Source organism: Rhinopithecus roxellana, chromosome 9 (genome assembly GCF_007565055.1).
Source record: "Rhinopithecus roxellana isolate Shanxi Qingling chromosome 9, ASM756505v1, whole genome shotgun sequence".
In the NCBI taxonomy this organism is placed as follows: Eukaryota; Metazoa; Chordata; class Mammalia; order Primates; family Cercopithecidae; genus Rhinopithecus; species Rhinopithecus roxellana.
This window is the reverse complement of record NC_044557.1, coordinates 109,515,700-109,538,090: the sequence shown is the minus strand read 5'-3', so window position 1 is coordinate 109,538,090 and position 22,391 is coordinate 109,515,700. Positions and strand designations below refer to the sequence as shown.

The following is a 22,391-nucleotide window of genomic DNA, read 5'->3' as shown; positions in this document are numbered from 1 at the left end:
ACCTCGAAGGCCCGGACTGGGTGGCGCCCCCAACTGTGGCTGGAGCCAAAATAAGGGTCCCGATCCGCTGTTCTGCGAGGACCCGGCCCCGGCCTGGGGACGCCCTCTGGCTCGGGGCGCCGGGCCACCCGGCCCCCCAGGTTCACAAGCAGGGTCTGTCTTCCTGCCGCGGACTTACAGCCGAGGCTGGCTGGAGGACCGGACAAGAGCCCGGAAGGAAATGGGAGCCCCACGTGCCGGCGGTGGGAAGAGCCCTGACCAGGACGCGGGCACCTGGTGCTCCCCAGCCGTGTGGCTTGGGGCCAGTCCCTTGGCCGCACGGAAACTTGGGCGATGGGAGGGGAAAGGATTCCTGCCCACCGGGGAATCCTTTACAACTGCAGAACATGTGTGTGTCCTCGGCTAGATCTGAACCCCCTCCCGGTCCCGTGCCTCTTTCTCGTCCCTGGCTTCCTAAAGCTGGGGACTGGTTAGGTCTCAGGGTCTGGAAAGACGCGAGCCAGCTGGGAGCCGCCTGGAGACTGGGCCAAAGTGTAAATATCCCCCTGTTCCCACCTCACCCCGCCTTTGGCCCGTGGGATTCCACCCCTCACTCCCCATCCTAAAAGGAACCCAAGCGAGATGAGAGAGAGCCTGGTGACCAGACTGGGGCTGGTGGCCTCTAAGGAAAGCACCTCCTCTAGAGGGAGGGGACAGGACTGGAAAAATCCCAGCAGGACCCAAATCCCCCGGAGGCAGATAAGGGAGCTGGCGGACGTGCAGACTTGCACCTGGACCTCTAGGGGAGGGGGGAGGCTGGAGCCAGAGCCACTGGAAGGAAGTGGCTGTTAACTGGGAGGTGTAAGACCGTCTGTGCATCCCCTTCCCCTTGCTCCTTTCTGGAACCAGTCCCCAAACACCCACTGCAGGAGCCTTTATCAGACAGCCACGAACTATCAGATTTTAAAACTTTATAAAATGGGGAAACTGAGGCCTACGGCCAAGCCCTGCACAGGCCGGCTGAATGACAGCCAAGTGCTGGAATTGCTGGCCATGTCTCGACAGAGTCATGTTCAAGCCCAGGCCCTTCCCTGCTAGCCATGGGTCCTCTGGGTTGCCCCTCCCAGCCCAGTCCTCCTAGACAGTACCCATTCTGCTTCCCACAGGCAGAGAGAACCAGAGTGGTGGGCCTCCAGGAACTGCCTTATACAAGCCCAAGAAGATGTGTGGCATCACACTCCCTGCCGTGCCAGAGCCCTGCCAGCCCTCCCTGGTTAGGAGGGAGCCCAGACTCCCTCCAAAGTAAGAGGGTGGGGGAGGGAGCCTTTGCCAGATCGCGCCCTGAATTTGGAGAATGTGGGGCAGGATTCCAAACAGTCTCTGTGGTGACTCTGGGGCAGGAATGCATTTGGAAACAGGAAGCCCAGCCAGCAGGAATGCAGTGTCTCAGCACAATGCTTTGTGTGTGACTCAAAAGAACCTCCACACACACACACCCCAACACACACTCCCCTCCAGGCCATGGCGCACCCCTCCCCCCTCCCCACACAGATACGTCCTAGCCCAGGATCAGCTCAGAGGAACCTGAGCCCTGTGAGGCGCAGGGGCAGGATCTGACCCAACACCCAAAGTAGGGGGGTACCCCCCTTCCTGTGGCAGCCACAGCCCCAAGCCTAGAACCAGGCCAGGACTGAGTGATGCTTGAAGAAGGAATGGGAGGGGCAGCCCCTCCGCGCTCCTGACAAGGTAAGCCACTGCCCTGAGTTCCTGAGACACAGTGTCCAGAGCAGAGTCAGCCCTCAGGCAGAGGTCACTGGTGTCCAGCGGCCCCTGCACTTCCCATGGGGAAGTCCTGGCTTCAGGAAGTGGGTTTCCTGCAAACTCAGCTGGAGCTAGTCCCTGTAGGAGGAAGTACAAAGCTGAGAGCCTAGAGAGGGCTGGGAAGGGCTGTGGTGACCTCCAGTTGTGACCAGAGGTGGCCAGAGTTGTGCCCGGAAGGCTGCCTCTGATGACAAAGGGACAAACTCTGCCCCCCACAAGCCAGAAATCCGGGAAGCAGGCTGTAGATCCATTCCTTACTAGCTGGGAGTACTTGGACCATTTACTGAACCTCCTGGTCCTCGGTTTCCTCATCTGCAGAGAGGATGATAACAGTACCTATCTCGGGTTGTGAGGGTTAAGTGAGTTAAAGCATTGAAAATATCCCTAGCACATCAAAAGCACCCCCAGAACTTAGCCATTATGACTGTCTAGCTGTGCAGCTTTGGAAAAGCCACTTTCCCTTCTCTAACCAAAGGGGGTTGTATCAGATGCTCCTTTGGGCCACTTCTAACTCTAACCTGTCACTTCAGTTAATCTCCACAATGCAAGAAGGGAAGAGGGCACCGCACTGGACAAAGTCCAGGGAACACAGGCAGTGTGTGGCAGAGGGAGTGGGAGCATGCAGCTAGCTGGCTTAGGGTGGGGACAAGGTCAGAGGTAAAAGACCAAAGACTGCCTGTCCCCAGCCTCCTCTGCTGACCAACTCATAACTCCGTTCTTCCAGGGGAGTTTGCTCTCAAGCCCAGGCTGATTGTGTGGCTGCAGAAAAACCTGGTGCTAAAATACTCAGGACCCCTGGAAGGAGAGCTGGCTGCCACACCAAAGAACAAGGGCCAGAGGGGGATGTGAGCTGGAACCTACAAAGCCTTTGGAAGGCATTCGACACCTCACAGAATACCCATCATTTCACATGTCCCCACTCCCCACTTCTCCCCCTCCACTCCCATGACACTGCTGGCCCAGTATGGCATGCTACATACAGTTGGGAATCTATCCATAGCAGTAATCCAAACCATCTTTTCCAACCTGTCACTTCTCTGCTTACAACCTTCCAAGTGTTCCCAGAGGCTGGGCGAGGTTAGCTCATGCCTGTAATCCCAACACTTTGGAAGGCCAAGGTGGGAGGATGACTTGAGGCCAGAAGTTCGAGACGAGCCTGGGCAATTAGCGAGACCCCCATCTCTAAAAAAAAAAAAAAAAACTTAAAAATTAGCTGGGTGTGGTGGTGCCTTCCTGTAGTCCCAGCTACTTGGGAAGCTGTAGGAGGATCTCTTGAGCCTGGGAGGTGGAGGCTGCAGTGAGCTAAGATTGCACCACTGCACTCCAGCCTAGGCAATAAAGCAAGACCCTGTCTCAAAACGAAGTGTCCCTAGAGCCTCAAGGGGAAGTTCAAACCACTTCTGGCATTGTCAGCTCCCCTCCAGTCTTATCTCAGTGTTCCCATCGGCCACTGCTCTGAGCTAAGCATCCCTCCAGCAGCCACCCCATCACTCGGCATTCCTCTTCTCCACCTCTCCAAGACCCAGCCCTCCTTTTGCATCATGGCCACTGCTTTGAACTCACGGGACGCTCCTCCGTGCTTTCCAAGGTAGCCCTTAGCGCTCACTACCACGTCCCCTTATTCATTCATGCCATCTCAGTCGCTGCCACTGGCCTTCTACCTCCAGGAAGGCATGAGGAATGCTGTATCCTTCCGTACTCCCACTGTGTCCAGAAGCCCAGTGTTGCCCCGTGAATGGGCCCCGCCATGGGCTGCACTAGACACTAGGTGGCGCCAAAGAGGCTACCCCGTTTCTGACCAGCGCCCGGGACCCATAGATTCCTGAGCCAGACAGCCTTGATCTTTTCTGTAAAAATAAAGACCTTTCTCAGGCAGCCATCCAGGCAATAGGTGAGACGATGATATCATGGTGTAAATTATATCTACAGGTGCCTGAGGAGGCAACACAAACATCTGCGCCAAGATTCCTTCCACCAGAGCCAGAGAGCACAAAGCTGGCAGCAGGGACCAGCCAGGCACCCTGGGAAGCCCAGCTTTGATCTCTGAAAAGAAAGCTGGGGCTGCCCCCTCCACAGCAGCCTCTGGGACTAGCACTAGGGGTAGTGGGTGAATCAGGCCCAAAATCCTAGGCTGGCAGGGGGACCACTGTCCCCTGCCTCAACTCAAGTGCACCCCAGGGCAGTTCACCTGGCACTGGCCACATGCTTTCGTTTTCCTGTTTTTTCAAGAGACAGGTCTCTCTCTCTCCCAGGTTGGAATGCAGTGGCATGATCATAGCTTAAGGCAGCCTCAACGTCCTGAGCTCAAGGGCTCCTCAGGCCTCCCCAGTACCTGCAGCTACAGCCTGAGCCACCCTGCCTTTTCTTTTCCCCCTTCTAAATCCATCACCAATGAAGCCAGCAGAGTCTCCCAGGAAAGAAGTGGAAGGTGTCAGTAGATCAACATGGCCCTGGGGGCCCAACCCTTGGTGGGTGGCCGGCCCTCAGGGTCACAGGTTGTCTCACCAGCTTGGCTGGATGGGTCTCCTGGTCTTCCTCCTGTCCCTCTGCTTGGCACCCTCCACCATCCCCTCCAAAGCTTCCAGTGACAACCTCATTCCCTCCATAGCACAAGGGTCCTCCTGTACAACAGGCATCTTTACCAAAAGATTAAGGAACACCATGACCCCCAACCTAAAAGAGGCAAGGCCGTTCCATGGGAAATGGGAGGTGCAGGCAATTGGCAGGGGTAGGATTTGAGGGAGGGAAAATAAGAAGAAATGTACATTTCATAAATAAAGACCCTCCACCCAGTGGTGGGAGCAGGTCATACCCAGGGCTGGCGGTAGGAAAGAGAAGGAAGGGACGTCCACTTTATTTTGTCCATATTCATACATTTATACAGCTCATAAGTCAAAAACTTTATACAGTGACACCATTAGCCCCTGGCCCACCTCTCTCCTTTCCACTTCTGTGTTCGACCCTGCTTAGACCATGGTACACAAAGGTTGATCAAAGGCAGTGGCCACCTCAGACTAGTGCAATACCAGTCCTGCAGGGGAGAGGCCTGGCAAGGTGAGGGTAAGACTCCCACAGTCCAACACAGGTCCCAGACCTTGGCCCATCCAGTGAGGACAAAGGGGCCTCAGGTCTCCAAACTTAGCTCATGTAAGAGCAACTGCCCACCATTGTCCCTGCCATGCCAACTTATACAGGCATGACCCTGGCCCAGCAGGGAGGCAGGCTGAGGGCATGGCGGGCTCAAGCCCGAGAGCTGGGGGCGGCAGGGGCGGAGTAGCGCTGGCGGGCATGCTTCTCACAGTACAGCTCGTCACCCACCCAGAAGTGCCCACGCATCTTCAGGTTCAGCCCACAGTCGGCGCAGGTGTAGCAGCCTGGGTGGCGATACCGGCCCTCCTGGATGCGCACAGCCTGGTTCCTGCAGGGGAGGGAGAGGCTTTAGCTCAGAGCCGCAGCACCAAGCAGGAGGCCACCACGCCCAGGGGCCCTGGTCCCCACTGTAGCGTCAGGATCTGGATAGAGCCCAAAGCCTTCTCAGAGACTTGATATATATATATTTTTTTTTCAGATGGAGATTTGCTCTTGTTGCCCAGGCTGGAGTGCAATGGCGTGATCTCAGTTCACAGCAACCTCCACCTCCCAGGTTCAAGCGATTCTCCTGCCTCAGCCTCCCTAGTAGCTGGGATAACAGGCATGTGCCACCACACCTGGCTAATTTTTTGTATTTTTAGTAGAGACGGGGTTTCACCGTGTTAGCCAGGATTGTCTTGCTCTCCCGACCTCAGATAATCCACCCTCCTCAGCTTCCCAGAGTGCTGGGATTACAGGCGTGAGCCACCGCACCCGGCCCGAGACTTGACTCTTGAAGCAGCACACAGGAATCTCACTTTGATGAACCCCCTAACACACACATACCCCCACCACCACTGCCACTGCTGGGACACCTAATTTAAAAACAAAAAAGCCAGGCCCAGTAGCTCACGCCTGTAATCCACGCCTGGAATCCCAGATGGCCAGATCACTTAAGGCCAGGAGTTTGAAACCAAACTGGGCAACACAGCAAGACCTTATCTCTACAAAAAATTTAAAAATTAGCCAGGTATGGTGGCACACGCCTGTAGTCCCAGCTACTCAGGAAGCTGAGATGGGAGGATCGCTTGAGCCCAAGAGTTCGGGGCTGCAGTGAGCCATGACGGCATCATTGCACTCCAGCCTGAGCAACAGAGTGAAACTCTATTAAAAATATTAAAGTTTTTTTAAAAAAGTTGTTCCTCCCACACAAAGACCGATGAGTCTGTCCCACATTGCCTGGATTTTTCATAGAGCAGTGATTCTCAGTGTGGTCCTGGGTCCCACAGCCAGCAGCATCGGCATCACTGGGGAATTCATAAGAAATGCACATTCTCAGGCCTGCTGGCCTCCTGGAGTGGAGGCTCTGGGGTGGGCCCAGCCATCGGCATTTAACAAATCCTCCAAGGGACCCGACACATACACCTTTGAGAACCAGGATGGAAAACATGCTTTTTCCCTATCTGTGCACAGCAAGGGGACTGGATATTCTCCCACTCTGTAGATGAAAACACTAAAGCCCAGAAAGTTTAAGGGATTTGCCTAAAGTCAATCACCTGCCCCTCCCATGCTATACACTTCAGAAATTTACCAGAGAGGGGTTGGGGGAGGGGGACGGGAGGGTGTTCAGCAACCTTCCAGAGAATGTGGTCGCATTATAAATGCCACCCAATGAGAAAAATGAGCCCACCTCAGCTGGGAACGGTGGCTCAGCTGTAATCCCAGTACTTTGGGAGGCCAAGGCAGGAGGATCACCTGAGGTCAAGATTTCGAGACCAGCTTGGCCAACATGGGGAAAACCCGTCTCTACTAAAAATACAAAAATTAACTGGGAGTGGTGGCAGGCGCCTGTAGTCCCAGCTACTCGAGAGGCTGAAACACGAGAATAGCTTGAACCTGGGAGGCGGAGGTTGCAGATAGCCGAGATTGCACAACTGCACTCCTGCCTGGGCAACAGAATGAGACACTGTCTCAAAAAAAAAAAAAAAAAAAAGGAAAAGAAAAACAAGAAAAATGAGGCCACATTGGGAAAATTCAGCCTGCTCCAAAGGGGGAGGAAGGGGGAAAAAAAAATCAAGATTTTCCAGGAGGATGTGCTGTACCTCCAGGTAGATCTCCAGAGGCTTTGACATTATCGAAGAGAAATCAAAAGGGATTGGAAAAGGAGGAGAGGGAGACGGAGGAGATGCAGCCGGAAGCAGCTAGCACAGGCTCCTAAGAAGCCTGTAACTAATGCCCCCAAAGCTGTGGGACACTGCTTCCCCTAGGGTCCCTGACCGGGTGCCCAGTGCTAGCCCAATGGGCCCGGCCCTTCCTGAAAGTATCCAGTGCTCTGTCCCCCTCCCCACTCCCCTGCCAAGGCTCAGGTCCCCCACCCTCCTCCACACTCACACGATGCTGGTACTGCACTTCTCACAAGTGTGGAGCTTGGGAGGGGTGGCCAGGGCCCTGGAGGCGGGCAGGGAGGACTGGGGGCTCAGTGAGCTGGGCAGGAAGGCTGGCGTGCCACCTGAGGGCAGGGCAGATAGACACGTGGTGAGAGCCCACCAACCACAGCAACCTCCCAAAGATGCTCTAAGGTGGTGGTCTTGGAAAGCACCCTTATAAGAGGACCCCTAAAGTCACGCTGACGGTGACACTGGGTAAGGAGGAAGGTGATATTGCCAGACCCATGGCTGAAGCTGGGCAAGGGCATGAAGAAGGCAAGTACAAGGCCTAGTTTGCCCACCTGGGGCCGTCTGTGCTCAGTGTGTGACATGTCAGGTGAAGCAGGCGCTCCCTTCTCTAGTGACCCAGTAGTGACAGTGTGATTAGATAATAACCCGAGATGGCAACAGGAGTGCAATGCCTCGGTGTGGCTTTCAAAGGGCTTTTCCATGCATTATCGCATGTGAGCTCTCAAGCCACATGAAGATGAAGCCCAGGGCTATGGGGCAGCTGTCACCCCTGCCTGCAGCTAAGGACGCTGAGGCTCCCTTGGCAAAGGCACTGCCCTCTCCCTGTGCTGCCTCCTGGGACCTTCTGAGGCCTCAGGGTCAAAACAGATAAGATTTGCTCCAAACCTTCTCACCCCACCCCCATGCCTCTGCAAATGCCCCTTGGAGCTAAACATCAGCATTAGAACCAGCTACCTGCCCACATCCAGGTGTACCCTGTCCACATGGGCTCTTACATGTGCTCCCAACATGGAAATCTCACCTTCAACCTCACCGTTGTTCCTGGAGGCCAGTTTCCAGCCTGCATCTCTGTACTCCCCACTCCCCTGCTCCCTTTCCATTGCCACCCCAATGGAACTCAGCTGAGCTCCAGGAGCCCACACCAGCCACTGGGAAGGAAAGCCTTGGAGACAGCCAGGTGGGCCGGTGCCCAGGGCCAGGGGCACCATTTCCTGGGAAGCCAACTTCTCTCCATTTTAAAATTCAAAGTCATGGATGAGTTATGCAGCCTGTCTGGTCACTCTCCTGCCTGTCATGGTGCCTCCCTCCCCTTCTCCCTGCTGTTCTAAAGGGCATTGGTGCTGAGCGTCTATAGGAACCCCCACAGCAGCGCCCACTTCCATGGGAGCTGGCCAGGCCTGTCTGCCCCAGTGAACGGAGCTCCCCAAGGGCAGGAGTGGGGTCATGGCCACCTTCCATCCCCAAACTCTGCACACATCTGGTCCCTCGGATGGACACAGTCAGTGTCTGTCACATGAATAACTGAACTCTGGCAAGCCTCCGTATGTCTTGCTCACCTGGCATCTGTATTTAATGGCTCTCCTGGGTCAGGGCACTCCTCAGTCTGGTTCCTGAGGGCCCTCACTGCAGGGGCTTGGCCTCCACTGGTGCCCTGCCATGCTATCAGGCCCCCATTCTCTCGCTCCCACACCCCAAAGCCCTCTGGCCGCCAGCCTCCACCTTCCACAGTGCTTCCTGCCAACATCTTAATGCTGTTTAAGTCTTGATGTTTTTTTCTGAGGCCAAGAGGCCAAGTCAAATCCCTCTTCCTCCAAGAAGCCCTCCCTGGAGGCCCAGCCTCAGGCCCCGCCACCGTTTTTATCACTCTAATGACACTTTCCCATCCCAGCCAGCTACTGCCCACTACTGTCTGGGAGCACGCTGGTGACCCTCCCAGACCTTCAGCTCCTTAAGGGCAGGGTCTGGGGCTTCGCGCCCTGCTGGGCTCCATGCCTAGTCCCGGGGTGAGCGCCTCACAGGCACTTAAGAACACTGGTTCACTGACCATTCCAGTCAGGGCCTGGGATACGGGAGGGAATCTCCTTCCCCTCCCCAGCCCCCGCGGCCCTCACCTCTCTCCTCAGCCTCCAGGGCTTCCTGCAAGAGCCGAAAGGAGCTGGACTGTCGGGGGGCCGCCCGTCCGTCGCGATTTTCCTGGAGCATCTTGAAGACTTCCGAGTCCTCGTCCAGGAGGAGGCTTCCCCCTTCCAAGTCCACGCTGTTGGGTGGGTGGCAGCCAGGAATGAGGGTCCTTTGTCGGGGCTTAGGCAAGCAAGGGGGTGGAGGACAGGAGAAGAGAGTGGGGGAGGGGAGGAATCTGGGAGGTGGAGGAACCAACTGGGGCTGGGGGACCCCATCCCTCTCGGGGAAACCCATCTCCCTCCTGCCCCTCCCAGCCTTCCAAGACCCCACCCGACCCTCTGGGCCTGCTGGTACCTGGGCCTAGAGGAACGAGGGCCTGGGGAAGGCGGCAGCACCAGCACCGCCGAGTCGCCAGCTCGGCCGAGGCCAGCCTGTGGGGAGGAGGCAGTCGGGGAGGAGTCAGGGCCGGAGCCTTGGACCAACACACCCAGGAGGGCCTAGCCCGGCTGTTCCCAGGCCCGACACCAGGGGGCCCCCGGCCCTCACCGACCAGAAGACCCCTGCCCCTTCCCTTGGAGCCAGGGCACAGAGACTGCCAGGGTCCAGAGGGTGAGGGAGGCATGTGGGTTCTGCCGGGGACCAGGCAGCAGGAAGGCAGCAGGTGACAGCCTAGCAGAGTCCTCTGTCACACACGCTATTATCTGTGTGCAAAGACATTGCACACTGGGGCCTGGCTCCGATCCCACAGAACCAGCAGAGAGGAAGCATGCTGCCCTTTTACACTGAGGAGATAGAAACATAAAGGGATGAAGTAAGGGGTCGAGGTCCCCTGGGAACCAGGGCCAGCGGGGGCAGAGGCTGTCTTCCCAAGGAGAGCTGGTTCCTCTCCCGAGAGGCGGGGGTCTAGGCTGACCAGCCTGTCCCTGCTCTGCTGGGAGGTCTGGGCCTGCCCCATGGAGCTTTGGGCAGCCGAGCCCTCCCTGGGCCACACCCTGGCAGCAATGCCCATCTCCAGGTGTGTCCTGTCTATCTGGGGCTCTCACATGTGCTCCCAACATGGAAATCTCACCTTCAACCTCACCGTTGTTCCTGGAGGCCGATTTCCAGCCTGCATCTCTGTACTCCCCACTCCCCTGCTCCCTTTCCATTGCCACCCCAATGGGACTCAACTGAGCTCCAGAAGCCTGCACCAGCCACTGGGAAGGTGAGCCTTGGAGACAGCCAGGCAGGCTGGTGCCCAGGGCCAGGGGCACCATTTCCTGGGAAGCCAACTTCTCTCCATTTTAAAATTCAAAGTCATGGATGAATTATGAAGCTAGATGGAAAATTGCATAAATCCTTAAGCTAAAGCAAAAACTTCTGGATCTTAAGCAAACAGCCCTAGACCCTCGCCCCACCAGCAGTTCCCCTCACATGCCTCTGCTCTCAGGGTTCTTCGGTAAAACATTCTATAGGTAAGGAGACTGCAGGTCAGAAGGCCAAAGTGGCTGGTCTAAGCCACCTGAAGCATCAGAGGCAGGGCTGGGACTCCACACCTGGGCTGCAGGGCAACTGCCTGGGGCTGTGCGGTCACCTGAAGGACCTAGAGATAGTTTCTGCAGGTACTCAAGAGCCACATCACATCTCCAGACAGACCACATGGGCCCTGCCTGGGGCACCGGCCCAGGATCCCTCCATGAGGCAAGTCCTCATTCCCAGCCAGAGGGAGAGGGGCTTTTGCCACTTGGCCTCTGTTCACCAAGGCATGTGATTACCAGCAAAGGGAACTTGTCATTTCCAGAGGCACCATAAGGGCGTCCTGGGCCTCCGGCTCTCTGCAGCCTTGGCCATGTCAGGAGGCCACAAGGACACAGCACTCCTGCCTCTCTAGCTCACAGCATTCCTCCCATACACTCCCACCAGACTGCCCGGCCCAGAGAAGGAGCCTAGCTCCCCCACTGAGAGAGGCAATGCCTTTCTCCTCCCTCCCTTCCTCCCAGGCGGTTAGGAGTTAGGGACCCTTGCCTTCACAGAAGAGAAATTTTGCTGTTCAACAAGTTTAGGATCTAAAGAAAAATTAAGTGGGTTTCTTTCTCATGGGACTTCTTAGAACTTTTAAGACTCTTGAGTGTAAGTGACTTTTTTTTTTTTTTTTTTTTTTTTTTAAGAGATGGGGTTTCACTATGTTGCCCAAACTGGGTCTGGATTCCTGGGCTCAAGCAGTCCTCCCGCCCCAGCCTCCTGAGTAGCTGGGACTCCAGGCGCATGTTACAGCACCCAGCTACACAGTGATTCTCAAGAGGCAGCTGTGGGACCACAGCCTCATTTGTAGACCAGAACGTCAGCTCCATAGGGTCAGAGGTGTCACTCTGTTTTTCCACGATTGCGTCCCCAGAGCCCAGATGAGTGTCTGACATGAAGCAGCTGCTCGACAAATATTTGCTGAAGGAATGAGCAGAGTCATCAAGGTCAGAGAAGGGAACTCAGAGCGTCTAGTCTGACCTGAGGCCCAGGGAGAGGAAGAGGGACTGGTCCAAGTCGTTATGGCAGAGGTGGGACCAACCCAGGTGGGTCTCCCCACATCCAGCTCTGGACACATGACCCGCAAGCCCCATGCCCAACTCAGCGGGTATAGGCTGGAGCCTGGGAAGTTGCATTTCCAACAAGTTCTCAGGTGTTGCCGCTGGTTTGGGATCCATGCCTCTGTACCTTCCACACCGTTCATTTTCCTGGACTGGGGGCAACACGAGGGGGAAGCTCAGGAAGGCTTGCCCTTGAGCATGTGGTCCTGCTGAGACCACAGCTCGCCAGAGACTTTGTGGAAAGGAGCCAGGACTAACACTGACTAGCCCTGAGACAAGCTCATTCCTGGCTTATCTCAGAACAAAGCTTCCCCCTAAAAAATCCCCCAGCCCCAGTATACCAGGCCTCGCCTGGACCACTGTTTCCCCATCTCCCAGCGTGTCGGGCCTCCTGCTCATCCTTCCCTAAACCCTCCCGCCGCCACCTCCAATGTCCAGCAATACTCGTCACACAGCCTTCCTTCCCCAACTCCCCCACCAGAATGCCTCCTGCTTTTGTAATTAATACCACACTGCTTAGTGCCTAATTGCTCCAAAATTGTTTTGCAAGTTTGCCTTATCTCCACAACTGCATCTTCAATTCCTTAACAAAGGGGACCCGTGGAATACATCTCTATGACCACAACGCCAGACTGGCCCCTGGGTGGGCATGCAGCAGGTCACCAGGGAGCCCCTCTTCGGAAGCCCCCAAACTCCCCACGCCAGAAAGATCCTGCTCCTTCCTCCTCCGGAGCCCCTGGGTTCTAGTGCCCTCCCTGGCCACCCTCAAAGGCTCTGCTTTCTGTAATGCAGAATCAACCCAAAGGTAGGGCTCAGCAGCTGGGCTGTATCCCCATCACCCCAAAGGCTGGACGTGCCCCCGATGCCGTCCCCAGCAGCTGCGGCCCAGGGCTGTTGGCTGCCTCACTCCCTCACCATCCCCCACTGTTGAAGAGGAGAAATACCACCCAGGAAGGGGGTTAGGCTGTCACCAGTGGCCACTGAGACCTGGCTGGAAGAGAGTCCAGGGGAGCTGGTCGGATTGGGGGTGGGGGGAGGAGGAGACAGAACCAGCCGAGAGCAGCTCCAGGCAGAACCGCAGTCCCACTGGGGCATCTCTGGGCTGAGTCAGAGGAGGAAAGGAGGGTGTGGGTGGGAGTCGGGCAGGCCCGGGGCTTGGAATGGGGAGGAATGTATTCAAGAGATGCAGCCAGAGCCTAAAGGGAATCATCCCAACAACAGCAGCGAAACTATTTCAGCCGCAGCCCAAGAGAAACACACAGGCAGGAGGAAGCCAGCAGGATGGGAGGGGAGGGGATGAGGGAGGGGGATGAGGGGAGGGGGATGAGGGGAGGGGGATGAGGGGAGGGGGATGAGGGGAGGGGGATGAGGGGAGGGGGATGAGGGGAGGGGGATGAGAGGAGGGGGATGAGAGGAGGGGGATGAGAGGAGGGGAATGAGGGGAGGGGATGAGGGGAGGGGATGAGGGGAGGGGGATGAGGGGGATGAGGGGAGGGGGATGAGGGGAGGGGGATGAGGGGAGGGGGATGAGGGGAGAGGAGAGGGGTGGTTAGAGGGGTGCAGGAGATGGACAGGCCACTGGGCACTGCCAGGCAGGTCTTGGGCACAGCACATGTGGCCCACAACCAGAAGCGTGGCCTCCCTGGCTCAGGAGCAGAGTATGCCTGACGCCAGGCGAAGGAGGCCCTGGCTGCCCAGGTGGGCCTGGCTGCCTGCAGTCCTGGGGCACTGGCAACCCACAGGAACAGGAGGTGCTTCTGTTCCTCTAGCCTGTCCTCCCCTACAGAGCCTCACCTGTCGGCTTCCGGGGCGGCCTGAGTAGGACAGGCGATCAGCAGCAGGGAGGCCCGGGGAACACGCCAGACTCTGGAAACTGAAAGTGGGAAAGGGACAGTGTGTGCTGGGGCCACCCCCAGCTTGCCCAGGGAGGATGCTTCCCCAGGCTCCGCTGAGCAGAGCTCCTGCGACTCCAAAAAGCCAGCCTGGAGCTGGCAGCCCAGGCGACCAAGGTGCCCACCCATGGGCGTGCTCACCTGCGGCTGATGGCCGCCTCTCCAGCGAGGGGGCTACTGAAGGGTGGTGGTGAGAAGGGGCTGCCAGCCCTCGGGCTGAGGGAGGTTGGGCTAGAGTAGGAGGACCTTAGGGAGGAATGACTCTCAGTGTGTGTCCTCACGGAGCCCTGTGGAGAGAGTGGCCATGTCAGGAAAGGCAGGGCTGCCCCACCAAGGCCGCCCTGCCCTCGGGCCTCACTCTCATGCACCAGTGATCAGGGTGCTGAGGCTCCCAGGGGAGGGCACCAGCTTACCTGAAAGCGAGTCGCCAGCACTTCCAAGGAGCTGTCCCCATTGGTCTGTCCTGGAGACGCAGCCTGAGACCTGAGGAGGCAACAGAGGGAGGTAGTGACACAGGGGCCCTGCACCCAACAATCCCCAAAAGAGGCCAAAACTGTTCCCAGATCTGGTTCTCAACACCAGTAAAAGCTACAGAAAATTTGGACATCAGGTTGTCAACTTTTAACTTTCTCAAACTCAAGACAAACAACTATCATCAATGACCACCATGGTTTCTTCAAAGAAAGGACAGTTGGCCAGGCACAGTGGCCCACGCCTGTCATCCCAACGCTGTGGGAAGCCAAGGCAGGAGGATCCCTCGAGCCCAGGAGTTCAAGACCAGCCTGGGCAACATAGGAAGACCTCGTCACTACTAAAATTTTTTTTTAAGTAGCTGCACATAGTGGAGCATGCCTGTAGTCCCAGCTACTTGGGAGGTTGAGGTGGGGGGATCACTTGAGCCCAGGAGGCGGAGGTTGTAGTGAGCCATGATTGCCCCACTGCACTCCAGCCTGGGCAACACAGCGAGATTCTGTCTCAAAAAACACCAAGGCGAGGCACAGCGGCTCACGCCTATAATCCCAGCACTTTGGGAGGCTGAGGAGGGTGGATCTCTTGAAGTCAGGAGTTCAAGACCAGCCTGGTCAACAAGCTGAAACCCCGTCTATACTTAAAAAAAAAAAAAAAAAAAAAAAAAAAAAAAAAAAGGTTAGCCAGGCCATAATGACGTATGCCTGTAACCCCAGCTACTTGGGAGGGTGAGGCAGGAGAACTGCCCGTCCCTGGGAGACAGAGGTTACAGTGAGCCAAAATTGTACCACTGCACTCCAACCTGGGCGACAGAGACTCCATCTCAAACAACGACAACAACAAAACCCACTCCCCAAAAAGAAAGGATAGTTTGGTTCTAAAAAGTAGAATGTATATAACTTCATCAGAAAGTTCAAACATGCAATTTTATTAGAGTCCTCACATTATCCTGCCCTCTGGACTTTGTCACTGATGTCGCCCAGCCTCGGGTTTGTAGATTGATATGGGGGAAGATTACTTTTTTTTTTTTTTTTTGAGATGGAGTTTCACTCTGTCTCCCAGGCTGGAGTGCAATGGCGCAATCATGACTCACTGCAACCTCTGCCTCCCGGGTTCAAGCAATTCTCCCTGCCTCAGCCCCCCAAGTAGCTGGGATTATAGGTGTCCGCCGGCACACCTGGCTAATTTTTGTGTTTTTAGTAGAGACGGGGTTTTGCCACATTGGCCAGGCTGGTCTTGAACTCCTGACCTCAGGTGATCTGCCCACCTTGGCCTCCCAAAATGCTGGGATTACAGGTGTGAGCCACCACGCCCGGCCCGATTACTGATTTCATAGAAATAATCCTTTATATTTTAACCCATGGAGAAACTGAAGCCCAGAGAGGGAAAGTGAGCTGCCTCCAGTTCTAGAGGCCATGGTGACTGGGCCAGCTGCGCACCCTGCCCACTGGAGGCCAGGGTGCCTTTGAGAGCGTCACTCCTGATGCCTTCCTCGGGGGTCTCCCCAGCTAAACAAAGGGTAAGACTCACCTGCCTCCTTCCAGACAAGCAGGCCCAGCTCCCCACCAGTGAGAGGGGCTCCCCCCTCCCAGCTCCCTGGGTACCCTCTTCCAAAGAGGAACCCAGCTGGAGCCTTGAGTGGGAGGTAACTGAAGTCAGGGCTAGGGGACAGCCTGCCTCGTCCCATCCTGCCACACATTCCTGGCTGTGAGGCTGCTTCTACTTCTAGAGATGTAGGGCAACAGGACCCTCAGCTTCCTGGGAGAGCCATGGGATCAGAGTGAGGGGAGCGCAGGCTCTGGCTCCAGCCTGGAGCCCTGCTTCCTGCCCCAGGGCTTCTGATGCTAGAGAGGCCACCTGGGAGGGTAGGAGGCCGGAGATGTGAGGGGCACGTCAGCAAAAGTTAAGAGACTGGGCCAGGCGCGGTGGCTCATACCTGTAATCCCAGCACTTTGGGAGGCCGAGGCGGGTGGATCACGAGGTCAGGAGATCGAGACCATCCTGGCCAACGTGGTGAAACCCCATCTCTACTAAAAATACAAAAATTAGCTGGGTGTGGTGACACGTGCCTGTAGTCCCAGGTACTCGGGAGGCTGAGTCAGGAGAAACGCTTGAACTCAGGAGGCAGAGGTGGCAGTGAGCCGAGATCACGCCTCTGCACTCCAGCCTGGCAACAAGATTCTGTCTCAAAAAAAAAAAAAAAAAAGTTAAAAGACTGGAGTCTGGGCTTGTCTGGTGCAGAACCAGAGGCCTGACTTACAGCCCAGGCCTACCTACCTCCCCGGAGCCCTGAACCCTCCAGAGAACCCCAGAGGAAGAGACGGTGTCACCTCATTCCCAGAAACCATGAGGTGCTCTCTACCCTCCTTCTCGGGGTCCCACTGCTGCAAACACCCAGGGACCTGAGCGACATGAAGGGAGTCAGCTTCTGCCACACCGCAGGGCAGGGCAGTTGGAGAAGGAGGGGCTTGGTAGGGCTGAAGAGAGCAGGACAATGTGGGGGTGGCCAGGACGCAAGAGGTGTCTGACTCATGTTCCAGGCCTGTGTAGAGGGCTCTCCTGACTTGGGAATCTCCTGGCATTCCTGATCTGTGACTCACTGTGAAGCCCCACCCCAGGGAGCCACCTGCTCCCCCTATAGCTTGGCCTCCAGGCCCCACCCTGGCCCCACCTTGGCTTATAGGCTCAAAAGCCTAGGAGTAAGGCCCGGGATGGGAAATCCAACTTCACCAGCAGGGCCCAGAGCCATGATGGGGAGGAACAGACAGGCTCTGAGGAATGAGCCCCCTAAGTCCTCACTTCCAGCTGGGAACTAAACAAAGGCCATACTCTGTTGGAGGCAGGAGTCCTGGGGACCAGCCTCGGGCATACCTAGCCCAGAAGTTTCCCCTCTTCAACCCACTTCATGCCCACGCCCTGTGCCCTGCACACTCTTGGGAACCAGTCAAACCCGGGCTTCCAGGTGGCTGGTGCCAGCTCGCCCTGCCCAGCCTGTGACTGCACGTCCAGCCTGGCGCCCACCTTTACCCAACCAGGCACGGGAACACCCCTCAGCCCACCCTGCTGCAGGAAGCAGAGCCCAGGACCTTCTCACCGAGGTGCAGAGAGGGCCCAAGAAGGCCGCTTTAGGGCTGAGCTCTAGGCCATGGGCAGGAGCAACGGCTGCTCCGTGGGGTGGCGGGGGGAAGGGGAATGCCACAGGCTCTGCAGAGCTGGAGGCCCTACCGGTCCAGCTGCAGCCGCAGAGGCGAGGGGCTCTGGCGGATCTTGCTCTGGGCCTCCACATGCAGCATGCCCTCCGCGCTTTCCCCGTTGATGGCTACAATTATGTCTCCAGGCCGGAGGTCAGCGTCCTTGGCTTTGCCCCGCTCAGCCACCTGTAGGCATGAGAAGCTGGCATGCTCAGACCATGGCCCACCTGGGGAAGGGACTTCCCACTCTGCTACCCAAGAAACACAGAGGCTGGCTTGACCCAGGCCTGCCTGCACCCTCCTGCACGTCCCTCTGCCTGCTCATGACACCCAACTGATCAGCTGTCCCCCCACATTGGCATTCTAATGAGCCTCCCAAAGAAGGTGCAGTGGCAGAATTTCAGGAACTGTGCTTGGAAATACTTTTGGATAGAGAGCCTTGCCCGTGCAAATCACACCTTGCAGGTGACTGCCTGCACAGCCCTCCTGCGAATGCTCCCAGCCCGGCCCGGGTCAAGAGGAGACTGCCAAGAACTCTGGGGCTCTTGTTCTAGTAACCACCAAAATGGCTGCCTGCAGGTGTGGGGATGGCAACTGGGGAGGCAAGAGCAGGCCCTGTCCTCGGCCCAGTTCCTTTTCACTCCCAAGGTCTGTTCCTGAAGTGGCCACCACATCCCCGTGGCAAAGGGCCACGGCTCCCTTGCAGCCAGCACACCAGGCAGCAGCAGGTCCCTGGCTCCAAAACAGAAAAAGCAAGCCTTCTGTGCAGAGTGGGGTGAACAAGGCTGACCTCACTTCTGGCAGGACCCCCTCACCTCTTGGAGCCACCATCCTTACCTTGGTCACCATGATGGGCGTGTGGAAATCCCTGCCCCCTGTGATACGGAAGCCCCAGGGCGCCGGCCCGGCCACATCCACTGTGAGCACCATACCTGAGGAAGACAGGACCAGGAGGTGAAGTCCGCGCCCCCACCCGGCTCTGGGGGTACTGTAAGGCAGCAGGAGAGGGGCCAAAGGGAGAAGGAGAGGGCACGACAGCTCCTAGAGCAGTTACTCAGGGTCTTTGGGGTGGGTAGAGGAAGTGGTTAACTCCCTCCCTCACCCCTGTTTCACTTCCCCCCACCCTGGGAAGCCATGCCTCTGTGTTCTCCCTTCCTTAGGCTTCAGCCCAGGGAGCGACTCCTAGGAGGGGGCGGCCCAGGCTGCCAGGTGGGGGGCTTATTGGAGCATGGGGGGCAGGGGCTGGCAAGTGGAGGAGAAGCCAGCACCGCCTCTATCTCCCCTCCTCCACCATCAGGGCTCAGTCCCACTAGCCCTTGCTTCCTGTCCCCAAAACCCACAGCACACGGTACTTCCTCTCCACTCTTGGGGAGGGCTGGTGAGTGGCCTAGGGAGAGGAGGGCTCAGGAAGCGGGAGGAACAGGCTGGCACCAGTACAGACTGGAAGTCACTGGCCAGGTGAGGGGCTGGTGGGGTGAGGCTGGGTCTTCACATGGGCCTCCTAGCTGCCCACCTCGTTCTTGGCAAAGTGGCTCACACGGGCAAGACCAGGCTCCCCACCTCCCCCAGGGGCCTGCTGCCAGGGCAAGGAGGCCAGGGTTCATCTGTCAAACTGGGCACACCCACCCTAGATTCCTGATGCTGCCCAACAGACAGCGGTGGTGACAGGCCTCCCATCCACAGCCCCTGTGCTGGGCAAGGAAGTGCCCCTGCAGACAGACCCTTGTGGGATTTCCTGAGCCTCTAGCTCTGGAACCAGGAGCCAACCCAGGCAGGAAGCCGCGGTACCCGGCTGGGCACCACCCTGCCCAGCACCCATCCTGGGGCTGCCCAGGGGACGCAAGCGCTGCGAGAATCTATCAAGAGCACCAGCGGTCTGTCCGCTCCATCCCCCGGCTGCCTTCCCCTTGGGCCCAGGCCTGGCCTTTGTACCCCGCACCGCCACCACCCCAGTCCTCGAGGCCGGCTCTGGCGACTCGGCGGCCGCCCTGAGACTCCCAGACCTTTGAGCCGGTCAGTGGACTCCGCGCTGCGGGCGCCGCGGGGAGGTGCCCAGCTGGATGGCCCGGCTCTCCCAGTTCTGGTGCCTCTTTCGCTCTGAGGGCAAAGTACCCTGCGGGCCGGGGGCTGGAGGAGGAGCGCGCCGGCCGGGGAGAGTGCAACCCGCTGGGGCGCCCCCGCCGATGCGAGGCTGCAAGGAGCCGGGCCGGGGACGAGGCCAGGGTCCCGCGCCGAGAGGGGCGCGGAGAGGAACCGGGCGCCGGGGATGGCGGGCCGCGCGGAGGGGCGCAGGTGGGCACGCTCACCTGGCTGCCGCTCACCTGTCGGGCTGGGCGCCCAGGCCCGGGAGGGAGAGAGGGCGAGGAGACGCCGCAGCTCCCGCTGCCGTCTGCCCGACTCTGGGGAGAGCCCGCCCGGGGCTCCGGGACCTGCCTCCGCCCATGTGATCCCGGGGCCGCCCCTGCCGCCGCCCCTGGCCCGGGAAGCCGCCGCCTCCGCGCGGCGAGCCCAGGCGCTGCCACCTGGCCCGAGCCCGCCGGGGGGATGGGGCAGGCTGTCCCCAGGGCCCCCTGCAGGCTGCAGCCGTCCAGCCGGTGGCGCCCGCATCCTCCCCGGAGCGCCCGTACGCCCCCGACCGCCCGGGGCACAGCGGAGCCGGTCCAGTGACGGCCCCGCGCCCCAGTTCGCAGACGGCCGAGGGGGCAGCCCCATAAAGCTTTCCCACGCCGGCCGCGCTCTCCCGCTCCGCATCCCCAAGTCCTGGGCAGGGTGGGCTGCCTGGGTGCGTCTGCGGTCCATCTGGCTCCTCCACCTACTCCAGGCTCGGAAGCTGGCGCAGATGCGGCCTTGACACACACAAATCCCAAACCAAGGCCACCCTCCTCCCGCCAACTCCCTTCCTGAGCGCTGGTTTCTCGCCAGCGCAGAACTTCTCTGCCTGGAACTTCTCTGCCTGGAAAGGGGACCCGCAGGGGCCCTAGGAGATGGAGAGAGAGCCTCCTGGCTGGGGGTTCACTGGACACCCCCACCCCTAGGCTGGTACCTTCCCGTTCCCGTGGGCCCTCACCTCACCCTCTCTGCAGGCCTTCACCCCGCTTCCTGCCCCCTTCCCCGTCCTCTTTCAAGCATCTGGAGCTCAGGCTGTAAGGATGAGGAGAGGGCAGCCAAGGAGGGGACCCAGGTGCCAACTTAGGGAGGAGGAGCTGTACCTGACAACCCTCTCCCCGGGGACCTCAGGGCCACAGAGCCGCCTCTCCTTGGGTCTCCACTTAGCCTCTGGCTGCCAAGCTGCTGTGTTTTCAGGGGATCACACCTGTGGGCGCAGCTGTGCCTCGCCTGCCTCAGGTGTGAGTCATTCCCTCCACGCTCGCTCTGTGAAGAGTGGCCTCCCCACGCCCCTCACCTGCCCGTGCCCTCTTCTCAGCCTCCCTGCGTTCACAGTTCAGCCTCTCTCCTCCCACAGCCTCTGTCCTGGGTGTGCAAACTCCTCTCCCATTGGCTGGTTTCCAGCCTCCTGGCATGACCACCTGGCCTGATTGCACCTGTTCTACCTCCCTGACTAGACTGGAAGCCTCTTGAGGGAAGAGGCAACTACAGGCAGGGTGAGCACAGCCCCGGGGGCACACACGAGCCCCCAAGTGCACAGCTGTGTCTCACTGGCTTTGTGACCTTCAGCAACTTCCTCAGCTCCTCCAGGCCTCAGTTTCCCCATGTGGAAAATGGGGATAATGTGCCGCTTACCCTCCTGTTGTAAAAATTGCTTGGCCATGGGCAAAAGCCAACGATGGCACAGAGGTGTCAAACAGAGTCCCTGCCTCAAATGGGGAGGGGACTCCTGGGAAGGGACCCAAAGGAAGGGAAATTCATCCATTCAGTTCTTCCATGCAATCATTCCAACAGCATTCATTCAGTGAGTACTGAGCACCAGTGAGTACTGAGCACCAGGCACTGTGCTTGCCTCTGGGAATGGAGAGTGAACCAAAAAAAAGCCAATCATTTCCTCAGAGAGCCCCTCCTGCATGCCTTGGACAGACTCTACAAACAGCCCCAGGTTCATCTGGCAGGGCTTTCTGATGGGTGGGTTGTGAATTCACAAAACCCACCACAAAGACAAGTCAGCGGATGCAGGCAGGGCACAACTCTGGCACAGAAGGGACACGTCCTGCTTGTAGCCTCTCTGTGGCCCTGGGTAAGCCATGTCACCGCCCTCCCCTCTCATGAGTGAGCCATCCCCAGCAGCCTCTGATCCTCCCTTCACCACCCCCCCCCCCCCCCCCCCCCCCCCCCGCCCCACTCAGGCCAGGTCGAGGCACAGAAGCATCTTTTAGGCAGGACTGTGGTGCAGACAGCCAGGGTCGGAGGGTTTGTTAGCTGCGGGAGGTGCCAGCGCTCCATCAAAGAGAGGGCGTGGAGTTGGTCTCTGTCCCAGGGAGAGGAGGCCTAAGCCCTGATATGTTTTATGAGGGCATCAGGGAGTTCATGAAAAAAGAGCTGGGATGGGGGAACGGCAACCTGGCCAGTGGGTTCTGAAGAATGGTCGTTTCCAGGCCAGGATGGGCTGGACCTGCCCATTTAGAACCAGACCAGGGTGAGGATGGAGGTGGATGGAGGACTCATTCTTCCAGCCGCTGTTTAACCCCTGCTGAGTCAGGCCGCACCCAGGTTCAAGAAACCAGCCAGGGCTAGGCCACTGCCCTGTCAACCATGAGCCCCTCCCCTCTGTCCTGACAGAACTGGGCACCACCACCTTTCACTCCAGCCACCACCTCTTCACACCTGCCTTAGGTGACAGGCCTAGAAGACAGGATTGCCAGGAAGAACATAAAAGCGGCCCAACCCTGGGCCGCCCTAGAGAAGTCCCTGACCTCACACATGGCCTTCCTTCTCCAAGGGCCCCTGGGCGAGGGCTGCCTGGGCATTTGGTAGATTTCAGGAAGTGAGGTGGACCTGACTTCAGCATTGAATAATTATGTGACCTAGAAAGCTTAATTTCTCAGAGCCTGGGTCTCTCCCTCTGTAAAATGGAATCATAACCTGCCATGGTGAGGCTCAAGTTAGGTAACACAGAGAGGCCCTGGTGCCCTGCTCACCTCTCAGCAGCAGCTGAGACAC

General features: G+C 58.2%; 1 protein-coding gene across 5 annotated transcripts; it reads right to left on the bottom strand.

Moving 5' to 3' along the window:
* Positions 1-4,638: 4,638 nt before the first annotated feature.
* Positions 4,639-20,063, bottom strand: PDLIM2 (PDZ and LIM domain 2). 5 transcript variants are annotated; one of them, XR_748197.2, is made up of 10 exons: positions 19,283-20,063; positions 18,117-18,211; positions 17,314-17,465; positions 14,034-14,103; positions 13,762-13,907; positions 13,523-13,601; positions 9,522-9,598; positions 9,158-9,347; positions 7,261-7,378; positions 4,639-5,218 (listed from the first exon to the last, which is right to left on the bottom strand). XR_748197.2 is itself a non-coding variant. In XM_010365378.2 (10 exons), exons 1-10 carry the CDS (start codon positions 20,028-20,030, stop codon positions 5,041-5,043), a joined length of 1,809 nt encoding a protein of 602 aa, XP_010363680.1. In that variant the 5' UTR covers positions 20,031-20,063; the 3' UTR covers positions 4,639-5,040. The 5 variants fall into 5 exon arrangements, 4 of the variants coding, with proteins under 4 accessions (XP_010363680.1, XP_010363683.1, XP_010363681.2 ...); XM_010365378.2 differs by having other exon boundaries at positions 9,158-9,303; XM_010365381.2 differs by having other exon boundaries at positions 9,158-9,303; positions 19,586-20,063.
* Between the last annotated feature and the right edge of the window lie 2,328 nt (positions 20,064-22,391).